The sequence below is a fragment of the Mirounga angustirostris genome, unplaced genomic scaffold (genome assembly GCF_029215605.1).
Source record: "Mirounga angustirostris isolate CCGP_5_RB_7025 unplaced genomic scaffold, mMirAng1.0.hap1 SCAF_17, whole genome shotgun sequence".
Lineage (NCBI taxonomy): Eukaryota > Metazoa > Chordata > Mammalia > Carnivora > Phocidae > Mirounga > Mirounga angustirostris.
In genome coordinates, this window is record NW_026991725.1 from 22,518,968 (window position 1) to 22,531,823 (window position 12,856).

Sequence of the window (12,856 nt, forward strand, 5' to 3'; positions counted from 1 at the left end):
AGACCCAAACCTGCTTGCAAAGGGCAGGCAGGCTCATTCCGGGACAAGAGGAAGTCAGTCTCCGCTCCCTGGGCCCGCGCCTCTCTGCCCCCTGCCCAGAGGAAGGGGGAAGCCAGGGGCCCCTGTGGGGGCCCAGTCCCCCAATCCCTCCCAGCAGAGGAAGCCAAGGTCGGGGGGCTGTGATTGCTCCCTGGGCCTGGAGAGGAAACTGTTTGGGGGGGTGGGGAACGGAGTGGGGGACTGAGGAGGAAGGGGGTTGGCCTGCTCTGGGTGGGCGGTGGAGGCGGATTTTCCACTCATGGAAGGGGAGGAAAGGGCAGAGGGTGGGGGCTTCCTTGGGAAGCTCAGGGATGAGTCACCAAGGGCCCGGGGAGTGGAGGGTGGGTAGGATATGGAGACCAGTCGTGCCGGGCGCTGTAGGGTGGCCCAGCAACCATGGAAACCAGCCAAGGCAGCAGCCAGAGGAATCAGCTCAGACAGCAGAAAGACACATCCAGAGGTCCCCTGAGAAGCGTGAGCAAGCCTCGGAAGGGCTGTGTGTGAAGAAGCCCTGGTGCACATGCTCTGTGCCTGGTGGAGGTAAGCCCAGCTATAGCGCCAGGGATTCGGATTAGACAACAGCAAGGAACTGGCTTCGAGAAGCACCAGGTGCAAGTTGCAGGTTAACTGGTCGGTCTTAGGAAGCAGCGGTGGACCGAGCACCGAGCTGGCCTCTAGAGGCCTGTGCTCTCCATCCTGTATTTCCAGCACAGTTGGACTAGAAACCTCCAGGCTCCCGTCCTGATCCTAAATTCTTCGCGCGCCCAGCTGTGAGTGGGACTCGGACCCTGGAGCGGGGGAGTCAGGATGGGCTCCAGGCCTCCTCCCAGCCACTTCCAGAGCCCCTCCTGTCAACCTAGAGACAGGACAAAAAGAGGATCCCTAACTGACCGTATTGATCTCTTAAGCATCTGCTTCTTGGGAGGGTCCCCTTGCCATGGGACAGGTGTCAGCCTGAGCAGGAGCTCAGTGTCTTTTTTTTTTTTTTTTAAGATTTTATTTATTTATTTGAGAGAGGGAATGAGAGACAGACACTGAGAGAGGGAGGAGGGTCAGAGGGAGAAGCAGACTCCCCGCCGAGCAGGAAGCCCGATGCGGGACTAGATGCGGAACTCGATCCCAGGACTCCAGGATCATGACCTGAGCTGAAGGCAGTCGCTTAACCAACTGAGCCACCCAGGCGCCCGAGCTTAGTGTCTATTAAACAGCATAGCCCTTGGGTGGTCCTGGAAGGAGACCGAGAGAAATATCAGGATGTGGGCCCTGTGTTCAGCGATTGGTGAGGGAGACCCACGCTCAAGGCTCAGAGAAGGCATGGAGGCCAAGAAGCATGGACACAGGCACTGGAGGTGGCGATGGCCCCAAGTGTTGACAAGAACAGCATCCTAAGTAAGGAGCCCATTTTTATTGAATGCGTGAAGGAAGATTGAGCTAAGAGAAGCTTGTAAGGTATAATCACGGGGCTCCAATGGGAGACACAAAGGCTTCTTGGGTGAGGGACGTTAGGAGCTGGTCTAGGACTTGCTTCACTGAGAAGAATAGTCTCAGAGCAGGCTCAGAGGTAGCGGATGGGAGGGCTTGGCAGACAAGGCACGGGGAGGGGAGTGTGTCGGGCTGAGGGTGAGAACTGGCTATAAGCCAGACGGGTCTCGAAAGGAGCAAGGCAGACGTAGGGGGCAGGGTGTCCGCTCCAGTGGCAGTGAGGGCTTGGAGGCTCAAGCCAGCGGGTGGGCTTAGGACCTTGAGCCCATGATCAGCTTAGGCATTAGAGATTTTGGCTTTCAGACCATCTGCTTTATCTGAAGACTTTCAGAAGCTGAGGAGCCGGGAAGCTCAAACACCATCTTGTCTGAGTCGAAGACCAGTGACTTGAAGTGCACGCTCTTTCTTGGCAGGTGAGAGGGGCTGAGGTTGCACTGGGCTGGGATTTAGTCTTAGAATTATTATTTTTTTTTATTAAAGATTTTATTTATTTGAGAGAGAGAGAATGAGAGAGAGAGAACACATGAGAGGGGATAGGGTCAGAGGGCAAAGCAGACTCCCTGCCGAGCAGGGAGCCCAATGCGGGACTCGATCCAGGGACTCCAGGATCATGACCTGAGCCGAAGGCAGTCGCTTAACCAACTGAGCCACCCAGGCGCCCTAGTCTTAGAATTATTAAAGTTGGGCCCCCGCCAGGCCTTCCTGATAACCCTGTCCTGATGATGATGATATCAGTAACTATAACAATAATAATAATAGTCATGATGTGCCATACAGAGGATTAAAATATTTTACATGCATTATTTTCTTAGGATTCACAAAAATCCTACAAGGTAGGTACTGTTATTATACCCATTTTGCAGACAGGGACACTAAGACTCAAGGAGGTTGAGTGACTTGCCTAAGCCTCACAGCTTGGAAATGGCAGAACCAGGATCAGAACTGGAGTCTGGCAGGCTCCAGAGCCTTTCACTTAACCACTAGGGTACAGTCTCCCCTGGCAGGACCTGCTGTTTCCCGAAAACGTCTACCTGTGCCATTATGTGAAACAATAACCTGGCTTCCCAAATTCTATTCACTGAAAGATACTCCTTTTCTCTCCCTTCTCCATGCTCTGATTCCTGTTCCGTCCATAGACAGATCCTACTCCAAGGGCAGAGCCTGTGCCTCCCCCATCAGACTGGGGGCTGTGCCTCCCCCATCAGACTGGGGGTACCACCCTCTCCTCCAGAGCCTGGACTCGTGATGGGGCGGGGTGGGAATTAATCTGCCGTGTGAAGTGAGGGGATGGACAGGAAAGAGGGTGGAAGTTGAGGTGTGGAAAGTGCAGGAGGGAGCTTCTGTGAGGAGCCCAGGGGGTTTGCAATCCCAGCCGCGGAACCCTTGCCAGGAGCAGGTCTCTCTGGAGCAGGATGGCCCAGGAGCTCAGCGAGAAGGAGCTATTGAAGATGGAGGTGGAACAGTTGAAGAAGGAAGTCAAGACCCCACGAACCCTGGTGAGTCCCCTCTTCCCTTCCCTGACTCTGTTTGCCATGGTGTCCTGGTCCTCACAGAGCCTGGCCCCCAGGGGAAGCGACAGGCGGCGGGCTGGTGAGGCCTCCGCAGAACAGCAGAAGGGGCAGGAGTGGGAGGTGCCTCTGGGCCAAGCGAGGCTGCAGAGGGAGGCTGGGGTTTAGCCCCACAGAGGGGCCAGGAGCGAACCCCGCAGCCTGGAGGCCGCAGCGGGCCTGGCCCAGCGCCCCCTCGGAGGTAAGCACTCACCCCCCACCCCCGCCTGCCCCTTTCTCTTTCTCCTCCCCAGCCCCCTGTCCAGGCCCTGTTTTCCTGCACCGAGCAAATCATGGATGCCCACAGACAAACGAGGGCTGGAACCACCCTTTGTTTTCTCACAGATTTCCACGACAGGAAAGGAAATCAAGGATTATGTGGAGGCAGAAGCAGGAAACGACCTTCTCCTCAAAGGTATCCCTGAGGACAAGAATCCCTTCAAGGAGAAGGGCGGGTGTGCGATAAACTGAGGGCCCTGGGGCCCCGCCCCCCTGCCCATCTGTCCCTCCTCAGCCCTGCTCTTCACCGGGAACCCAGTGTCCGGTGACTCCCAGGGACCAGGGGACTCTCCACCCTCTCTCGGCCACAGTAGGAGTAGACACCTGGCCCGTGCACTGGGGAGCTATGCCCCACTCCCACCTTCAGTTCTCCTCTCCTCCACCTGCTGGGCCACTTGGAGGCCCTCGAGGACAGCTTCTTGGGCTCAGCAACTGGCACCTTCTGTGGTGGGGTCCCAAGAGCTGGCCACGCCCTGAGACCCCGGACAGCACCCTTAGGGACGTCTACCCCTCCCTGGAGCCGTCCCGTCTTTCCCTCCACTCTCTTCCTAGGAGCCAGCATTCCTACTCAGAGTAGTTTGGGTTGAGGGCCAGAGTTGGGGGGGCCCTTCTTCCCCATCTCACGTCTGACCCTGTGGGCCTCCTCCTAGTCACTCCAGAGGGCCTGACGACAAAAAGAGTTTGTAAAGTCATGATGTCATGATTTATGTAATGTTCCGGAACGTCTGTTCCGTGCTGGGTCCTAGGGAGAGAAGAGTAGCAGCGCGAACGTGGCGGGAACTGAGTTTGCAATGAAGTCAGGAAGCGCTACTCCGCGAAAGGACCAACAGTGGTGTGGGGCACACAGCAGACAGACAGACACTCAGGGCCACGGGCAAGGTCCGCGTGAACTGTTGCAGGCCAGTGGGCCGTGCGGGGGGACGGGGCAGACAGAGGCCCAAGAGGGAGATGCGTGAAGCCTTGAAGGACCTCCCTGTGAGCCCAGTTAAGAACTGTGTTCCCAGGGCGCCTGGATGGCTCAGTCGGTTAAGCGGCTGCCTTCGGCTCAGGTCGTGATCCCAGGGTCCTGGGATCGAGCCCCGCATCGGGCTCCCTGCTCAGCGGGAAGCCTGCTTCTCCCTCTCCCGCTCCCCCTGCTTGTGTTCCCTCTCTCGCTGTGTCTCTCTCTGTCAAATAAATAAATAAAATCTTTAAAAAAAAAAAAAAAGAACTGTGTTCCCCACCGGCTGCAACAGGCAGGACGCAGCCAGCCGAGCGACAGGATTTGATTAGCAGGAGGGAGGCTGGTTCCTGCTAAGGAGGATGCGGATTCCTGGGCCTTGTTAGCAAGGAGATTATAGTCTTATGGAACCACAGAAGTGATGAGGGCGCAGAAGGCAAGCGGAGGACAGAGCACAAGGGGACACCCTGCAGCCCTGCCCCCCCCCCCCCACCGTGGGATCCGTGTGACATTCCTCAGGCACTCCCCGCTGCCCTAAAGCTAAGGGAAGGAAAAACAAATGGTTAACTCATAGAGATCCCAGTCCTGCAAGACAGGAGTCTCCCTCATTTTACAAAGGTCTTAGTGATTTACCAAGAAAAAAAAAAAAAAACATTCTTATCAATAACCTAACTTCCAGAAGGAAACTCCCAACTGTCTTACTGTTAAGACAGTAATCTAGTAAAGAGGGAAAAACCACCTTAACTTGACAATGGCAAGGCCTCCAGTATCTTGTAGGTCCTCTTTAGCATACAAAAATTCTTTTTGAAAACCTCGCTTTTTCCTTACCCCCAACTCCCAAGTATATAATCAAGTCACCCCTCACAACCCCGATGCAGCAGTTCTTTCTGCCACGGGTCCTGTCCCCGTGCTTTATTAAAACCACCATTTTGCACCAAAGACGTCTCAAGAATTCTTTCTTGGCTGTCGACTCCGGACCTCACCCCACCAAACCTCACCTACATTCAAAAACTACATCAGAAGGACTCACATGATACAATGCGTTCAGTGCAAAGTCTGTGTGTGTGGTGGGGGGCGTCAGGGGGACCCATAGGAGGGCAGCCTAATCCAGCCAAATGGGTGAGTTGCGTCCTGGGAGGGAAAATCCGTAAAAGCCTCTAGAAGGAGGTGATATCCGGAGCTGAATCCTAAACACTGAAGTTGTAAATGGGCAGATGCATGGCAAATCTGGCTGAAGTGGCCGTATAAACAGACGCATAGGTATGAGAAGGGAAAAATGTAGGAACCAGGGTTTGAATACAAACACCAACCGGGTTGGAGTGGGACTGTCCAAGGAGAGGCCTAGATCTTTGGAATTCACTGCTAGAGAGGTGGGCTTGGAGATGAGCAGAAGGGTCTTCGCGTCACCCACCTTCATCTGGGGTGTGAGTTGGCAATGTTTGCATTTAGAAGGAAACTGGCTTTTGACAAGATTGAAAGGAGAAAGAATGGAGGCGGAGAGACAGTTAAGGAGATGGTCCTTAGATTGGGGGAGTTGCCGTCTTAAGTCTAGAGTGGGAGGTGGGGTGAGGAGTTCTTTGGGAAATGAAGTTTTCCGATCTTGACATCTCGCGGAGTGATGGGTGATGGAGAGGGAGTTGTCAGGGATGATGGGCTTCTGGCTTGGGAGATGACTAGAAAGACGGCAAAGTAGGTGAAAATAAACCTAAAATAATACAGTGATCCCGCTAGAGCTGCAAACTCAGCCCCGCTCAGCGGGCCCCACCTCCAGGGCATGCCCTGGGCCTACTGGGGAGGTCATGGGCCCCTGGTCAGAATCTAGGATCTCCGGGGAAGTGTCCACTGCTTTCCCAACTCCTTCCTGAGAATTCCATCCTGACCCCCAACTTACCATTCTGCAACCTTGAATAAGTTCAGCCAATCTCATTATACTTGAGAAGGAAAAGAAGAGGAATGAGAAAGAGAATATTTAAATACAATAATTCTCATATTTTTTTAATAAGGAAGGGTAGGGACGCCTGGGTGGCTCGGTCGGTTAAGCGTCTGCCTTTGGCTTGGGTCATGATTCCAGGGGCCTGGGATCGAGCCCTGCGTCAGGCTCCCTGCTCAGCAAGGAGCCTGCTTCTCCCTCTACCTACCCCTCCCCCTGCCTGTGCTCTCTCTGTATCTTCTGACAAATAAATAAAATCTTAAAAAAAGAAAGGAAAAGCAGGTGTGGGCCACAGCCCTACAGCTACAGGCCACAGGGCTACGGCTTCCTTCTTCCTCCCACCCAGTCCTCGTTCTGCTCCCTCCAGGTGGTATCATGCTGCTTGGGCTGTCTGGCCCAGCGGGGACTCTAACCATTATTCCTGAGGCGTTTGGACCCTGGACCAGGCTCTGCTGCTCACCTTTTCCCAGCAAACAGCACCCAGATGCTCCAGGGGTTCTGTTGGCTCCTCCCACACCCTTCTTGTCCACTCCAAGGTGTGGTAACGATCACAGGACCCCTAAGCCTCAAAGTCAGTCATCAGCCCAATGCTCTGAACCCCTCTTCTGTCTGTTTTCCTAGTGCCTGAAAAAGCCTCAAATGGCAGAGGGCAATCTCAGGGGCCACCCCAAAGGAATTATTGTGTGCCCTGGTGGCCCCATTCCTTCCTTGCATGCCCACACCTGCGCCTTAGCCAGTTCAGAGACTGAGCATGATGATGCCGAGAGCAGGTCACGGGTGTAATCTAAGCCGCCCGGCCCCAGCCCTGTCCCATAGATCCTGGGCGTTCATACCCATGAACAAAAGCACCATGTGTTGTTAGGGGTTCAGAGCACGGGCAGCAGCCTCACCTTTGACGACAGCACCTCATCTTTGCAAAGTGTCTCCCAGCTAGCTCCCCACTAGGGCTTGACCGGGCCAGTCCTTCGCTCTGTAAAGCCAGCAGCTTCCAGATGAGGGACTCATGGTGAGGTCAGCAAATCCTGTCAGCATTTACCCCTTGCCTTAGATTCAGAGAGGAGTTGCAAAGCTAGTACAGAGGGTTCCCTTATCCCCCTCACCCAGCTTCCCTGGATGTTAACATTTCATTAACCACGTACTTGTAGTAAAGCTAAGAAATTAACATTGGGACAATACTATGGACTAAACTCCAGATTTGGATTTCCCTAACTTTTTCACTAGCGTCTTTGTTCTGTTCCAGGACCCACATTCCACTTAGTGTTTTACTTATTTTTCAGGGAAGGGCTTCTTCTTCTTCTTTTTTTTAAAGATTTTATCTGGGTGCCTGGGTGGATCAGTCAGTTAAGCATCTGCCTTTGGCTCAGGTCATGATCCCAGGGTCCTGGGATGGAGTCCTACATAGGGCTCCCTGCTCAGCAGGGAGTCGGCTTGTCCTTCTCCCTCTGCTCTGCTTGTGCTATCTCTGTCTCTCTCTCAGATAAATACAATCTTAAAAAAAAAAAAAAGATTTTATTTATTTAAGAGAGAGAGAACAAGAAGGGGGAGGAGCAGAGGCACAAGCTGAGTGGGGAGTCCCATGCTCAGAGGGGAGCACCACACGGGGCCCAATCCCAGGACCCTGAGATCATGACCTGAGCCAAAGTCAGACGCTCAACTGACTGAACCCCCCCCCCCCCAGGCATCCCCAGGGAAGGGCTTCTATGTGGAGATACTGTGGTCTAGGACACAATGGCACACCTAGAAGACATTTCATGGGTCCATAGGTGGTAGCATTGACAGAGACATGACAGGCAGGGAATACAAATCCGATTCCCAAGTAAGTGCCTATTCTCGTGACTCTGTCCCCTCCATTGACCTGCCACCAGAGAACTGGCTGGTTGTCCTTGAGGTCTGGTATTGTATGAGGGGCTCAGGGTAGTCACCGTCACTGGCTCATTAACAGACCTGTGCCAGGCTTGATGAAAGAAAGCCCTGACTGTTCCGCTCATGCATAACCTCTGTTCCTGCCTCTCTGCTGCTTTGTTTCGTGAGTGCCAGTCAGCCCAGGGGTCACCCTGTCTAGGGGGTGATAAAGAGCCTCTTCTACAGGGGCGGCCTTCTGGTAAACCTGTTCATGACACTTGAATATTTTCAGTCTCTGAACTCACCCTAAGTGGACCAGCCACATAGTTTGCCCCAGATATCCTCGTTTCCAGTCCTTCGGTTGGGCTCTAAGACCTTGATCATCTGACCAGAACCTGAATTGCTTCCTAGGATCAGAGAGGAAGGAATTCCCTTCCCTGCTGACTTTTGGGTCACCCCAAGAAGCGCAGTTCCCAGAGAAAGGGGAATCACTGGGATGCAGACGTTCGGACGTGATCAGGGCCTGAATTGGGGAAGTGGAGTAAGAACGGAGAGGAGGTGATGAATTGGAGAGATAATTAAGAGGTAATATTTTCAGGGCTTAGAGATTGCTTGAATGTTGGCAGGATGGGAAGGAAACATCACACATGACTTCAAGTTTCTTTCTGGGATGACTGAAGGAATGGTAGTGTCACCAGTCAGAAGGCTCTTCTCATCAGGTGATTCTACGTGATACCCCGTGGTTTCTCCTCCCTCCCCTTTTGCCCTGCCGAAAACCACTGGAGGTGACAGCTGATAATATGGAAGGAGGTGAGTCCATGCAGGATGACTTCGTGGGGCAGGACAGGAAGAGGCCAACGATGGAGCTTGGAGAACATCAGCGACTCAGGATTAGATGGAGGAGAAAGAGCCATGGAAAGGACCAAGTGGGGAGGGTCATAGAGTGAGAAGGCCAAGCAGAGCGCGGACCATTGAAATTCTGATGATCCTAACAATAAAATGATGCCAAGTCAGGAAAAGAGCTCCTGATCTCCTGGTCAACTAACATCAAGCCGAATCATTCTTTTTTTTTTTTTTTAAGATTTTATTTATTTATTTATTTGAGAGAGAGAGAGCACAAGAGGGGGTAGGGTCAGAGGGAGAAGCAGACTCCCTGCAGAGCAGGGAGCCCGATGCGGGACTCAGTCCCAGGACTCCAGGATCATGACCTGAGCCGAAGGCAGTCGCTTAACCAACTGGGCCACCCAGGCGCCCAAGCCGAAACATTCTTAAATTCTCTGTCACCTCCCTTCCACACTCCACATTCACCAGAGAGTCCCAGGGTGGGATCCCCGGGCCTTAGAAAGAGGGGAGGGGAAGAGGGGAACAGCTGACTCGTTAATTGGGGGCTCAACACCTGGGGCTGGGGGCTGGCTGCAGCTAGAAATCCTTCCTAGTGGATCCGGCAGCCCAGCACCCCTACCCCACCCCCGGTCTCCTGGATTTTACCCTTGCAACCTGGAGGAGTTGGGGGTGAGGAGGGGAATAGGCTCTTGTCTGCTTGGCATCTTGGTGCCTTAGGCAGAGGATGATTACCCAGCCATGATCTTAGGGCCTCTAGGAAAATCAGTCAGAGCCCCCTGGCCTGCCCCTACCCCAATTTCCTACCTGAGCTGGACGCCTCGGAACAAGACCAGCTTTATAGGTGCTTTTGACTGTGATGCCACATAGGGCATCCTACTGAGAAGGGCCCTGTGCTTGGTTTAACACTCTGCTTGAAATTCTTAATAATTTTTGAACAGGAGCCCCACATTCTCATTTTGCACAGGGCCCCACATATTCTGTATCTGGTCCTGTGTAGGGAGGCAGAGGCTCCAGCCCGGTGGAGAAGGCAGGATGCTTACCCAAGAGCAGAGTTTAAGGGGGGTTCAAAATAACACCCTAGGGGCGCCTGGGTGGCTCAGATGGTTAAGCGTCTGCCTTCGGCTCAGGTCATGATCCCAGGGTCCTGGGATCGAGTCCCGCATCGGGCTCCCTGCTAGGCGGGGAGCCTGCTTCTCTCCCTCTGCCTCTGCCTCTCTCTCTCTCTCTCTCTCTCTGACTTTCATGAATAAAAAAAAATAAAATAAAATAACACCCTAACCACCTACTCCCTGCCCTCCTCCGTGATCTCTGAGGGTTAGAAGCTGAGGTGGGGGAAGCGACTCTGAAGTAGTTTCTCAACATCCCCCTGGCCCCTCTGGCTTCGGAATTCCCTAGTGTGTCCACCTATACTCCCCCGCCTATTGCTTTTCATTTTACACCCTACTTTATTTTATTATTATTATTTTTAGGTGTATAAACTATTAACAGACAAGGCCTACAGATTTATTTCTTCTTGGACACGCCCCCCGGTGTACACCCTACTTTAGTCCTCAGTTTATCAGCCCAGATTTCAAGCACCCTGAGGGCAGAAGTCCAGTCTTTGATTTTTGTATTTCCAGCACCTGGAACATGGTAGGTGCCCAACAAGTGGGTGTTAAATGACTGTGTGTGTACCGTAATTTATAGACTTTCTATGTGCCCAGCATTGTGATAAGTGTTGTATACACAACATCCCAGGCACAATAGACAAAGAAGATAATAAACCGACAGGGAGAGAAAGGCTGGGGGAGGCGCAGATGCTGCCCTCTGGCACTTTGCCCTCTCCTGGTGACTCTGGTCAAGGACAACATATGACAGTCACTACCTTCTGAAAACTGCTGCCTTTGGCGGGACCTTCTTGGGAATAAAGTCCTTGGCAGGGGCCCCTCAGACTGTTGGAGGAGAGAGAGGTTTTTTTCCTGAGCTAGGAGGGATAGAAAGAGATAGAAATGTGGAGAGGCTCTCAGAAAATCGGGAGCTGGGAGGGGAAGGACGGAGTGGGGCGGGGTGGGGGTGGCGAGCTTGTAAATATTTTACTAACTGTGGGTTAAGAGTCATTAGTGAGTTATGAAATCAATTAGTAGATCGGGACCAACCTTTAGAAATCTTCCCACAACTCCAGGTGACAAAGACCTTCGAGCACCCCCAGGAGACTTCCAGGGGGTCTCCAGAATTTCTCAAGCCTGTTTTGTGGATGGGCAGCGAGAATTGCTAGAAACTTCTTCCTATTGCCCCTTTAACTTCCACCCACAGGTTCTCATTCTCTGCCTCTGTTGCTACCCTTCAAGCTTTGTTTTCCTCCCCACATAGGTATGTGTTCTTTTCTCAAGAGTCTGAGCTTCCGTAGTCCTCACTATTCTGATTCTTTCTAGCAGTTACCATATAGAGCCTACCTTGGCTCCGGTGCAGAGAAAAGGACTTCTGCTTACTATTTTACTAGTTCTTGCCACACCGCTATGCAAAAGGCACTGTTGTTGTCTCTTTTCCTTTACAAATGAGGCTCCTAATATTTTTTCCCAGATTTATGGAGATGTAATTGACATGTATGATTGTGTAAGTTTAAGGCGTACAACATGATTTGTTTTACATGTGAATTGTGAAATGATTACCACAATAAGTTGGTTTTGTTTTGTTTTTTTATTTTTTTTAAAGATTTTATTTATTTATTTGGCAGAGAGATAGAGAAAGAGCACAAGTAGGCAGAGAAGCAGGGAGAGGGAGAAGCAGGCTCTCAGCTGAGCAAGGAGCCTGATGTGGGGCTCGATCCCAGGACCCTGGGATCATGACCTGAGCTGAAGGCAGATGCTTAACCATCTGAGCCACCCAGGCACCCCTGTTTTGTTTTTTTAAAGACGACAATAAGTTTAGTTAGCACATCCATCATGTCACATAGTTACAATTTCAGAACATTCGAATTGCTTACCCAAATGCACCCAGTTAGTGGCAGGGTGATATTCATCAATGTTCTCCTGCAATGCCTAGGATTGAACCTGATTCTTCCAATGCCCTTCGGCTGGCTCAGAGTAGAGGATCTCTATCCTGACTCCCCAATCTGAGGACAAACTCTTGATCTCAGATTTCTCATCCGTGACCAGGACAGAAACATGTCTCTAGATAGGTACTTTTTTTTTTTACTTCTTACATTGAAAAATACACATTCAGAATAATGAATACAACATAATGTGCATTTTAACAAATTTTTGTCGTGAACAAGCCATGTAATGTCCACCCAGGACAAGAAACGGAATAATACCAGTAGCAGGGTATCTGGCTGGCTCAGACAAAAGAGCATGTGACTTTTAATCTTGGGATTGTGAGTTCAAGCTCTACATTGGGTATAGAGATTACTTTTAAAAATAATAATAATAATACCACCACCCCCAGAAGACTGTTGCTTTTCCAAACATGGCCCTCTCTCTTTCCCAGGGGTACTGGATATCCTTACTTACATGGGAATTTTTGCTTTACTTGATAGTTTTACCATCTAAGTTTACAGCTCTAAACAATATACAGTAGTTATTTTTGCCTGTTTAGCAACTTTATATAAATGGAGTCATATATTATTTGCTCTTTTGTATCTGCCTTCTTTTGCTAATACTTTTTTAAAAAAAGACTCATCCATTTTGTTGGTGTATAATATCCTATTGTATGGCCTTACTGTAAATTATTTATCCATTCTACTGTTGGACATTTGAGTTCTTTCCAATTTTTGACTATCATGTTGCCAAAAACACTCTTGTACATGTCTCTAAGTGCTCAAATGCCCACATTTCTGTGGATATATGTACCAGAGCGAAATTGCTAGATCATAGGGTGTGAGTATCTTCAGCTTCAGTAATGTCAAATTAGTTTCTACTAGTTTACATTCCTGTGAGAGTTCACATTATTCTCTGTTTTTAAAGAGTCAGCACATCA

The 12,856-nt window shown here is 51.2% G+C and overlaps 1 protein-coding gene across 9 annotated transcripts; it reads left to right on the plus strand.

Annotated features, from left to right (window-relative positions):
* The first annotated feature begins 47 nt into the window (after positions 1-47).
* Positions 48-5,856, plus strand: GNGT2 (G protein subunit gamma transducin 2). 9 transcript variants are annotated; one of them, XR_010408700.1, is made up of 6 exons: positions 48-168; positions 421-579; positions 1,825-1,934; positions 2,912-3,017; positions 3,323-3,483; positions 4,094-5,852. XR_010408700.1 is itself a non-coding variant. In XM_045889085.3 (5 exons), exons 1-5 carry the CDS (start codon positions 560-562, stop codon positions 3,537-3,539), a joined length of 363 nt encoding a protein of 120 aa, XP_045745041.1. In that variant the 5' UTR covers positions 302-559; the 3' UTR covers positions 3,540-5,326. The 9 variants fall into 9 exon arrangements, 4 of the variants coding, with proteins under 4 accessions (XP_045745041.1, XP_054366831.1, XP_045745043.1 ...); XR_010408697.1 differs by lacking the exon at positions 48-168 and having other exon boundaries at positions 302-579; positions 2,918-3,017; positions 4,094-5,856; XR_010408698.1 differs by lacking the exon at positions 48-168 and having other exon boundaries at positions 302-579; positions 2,933-3,017; positions 4,094-5,856.
* The last annotated feature ends 7,000 nt before the right edge of the window (positions 5,857-12,856 follow it).

Bases quoted from the DNA above. Each gene is read 5' to 3' on its own strand.
- GNGT2 (XM_045889085.3), top strand. From the start codon at position 560: ATGCTCTGTGCCTGGTGGAG. The intron at 580-1,844 runs GTAAGCCCAGCT...CTTTATCTGAAG, and splicing joins ATGCTCTGTGCCTGGTGGAG to ACTTTCAGAAGCTGAGGAGC. The intron at 3,018-3,413 runs GTGAGTCCCCTC...GTTTTCTCACAG, and splicing joins TCAAGACCCCACGAACCCTG to ATTTCCACGACAGGAAAGGA.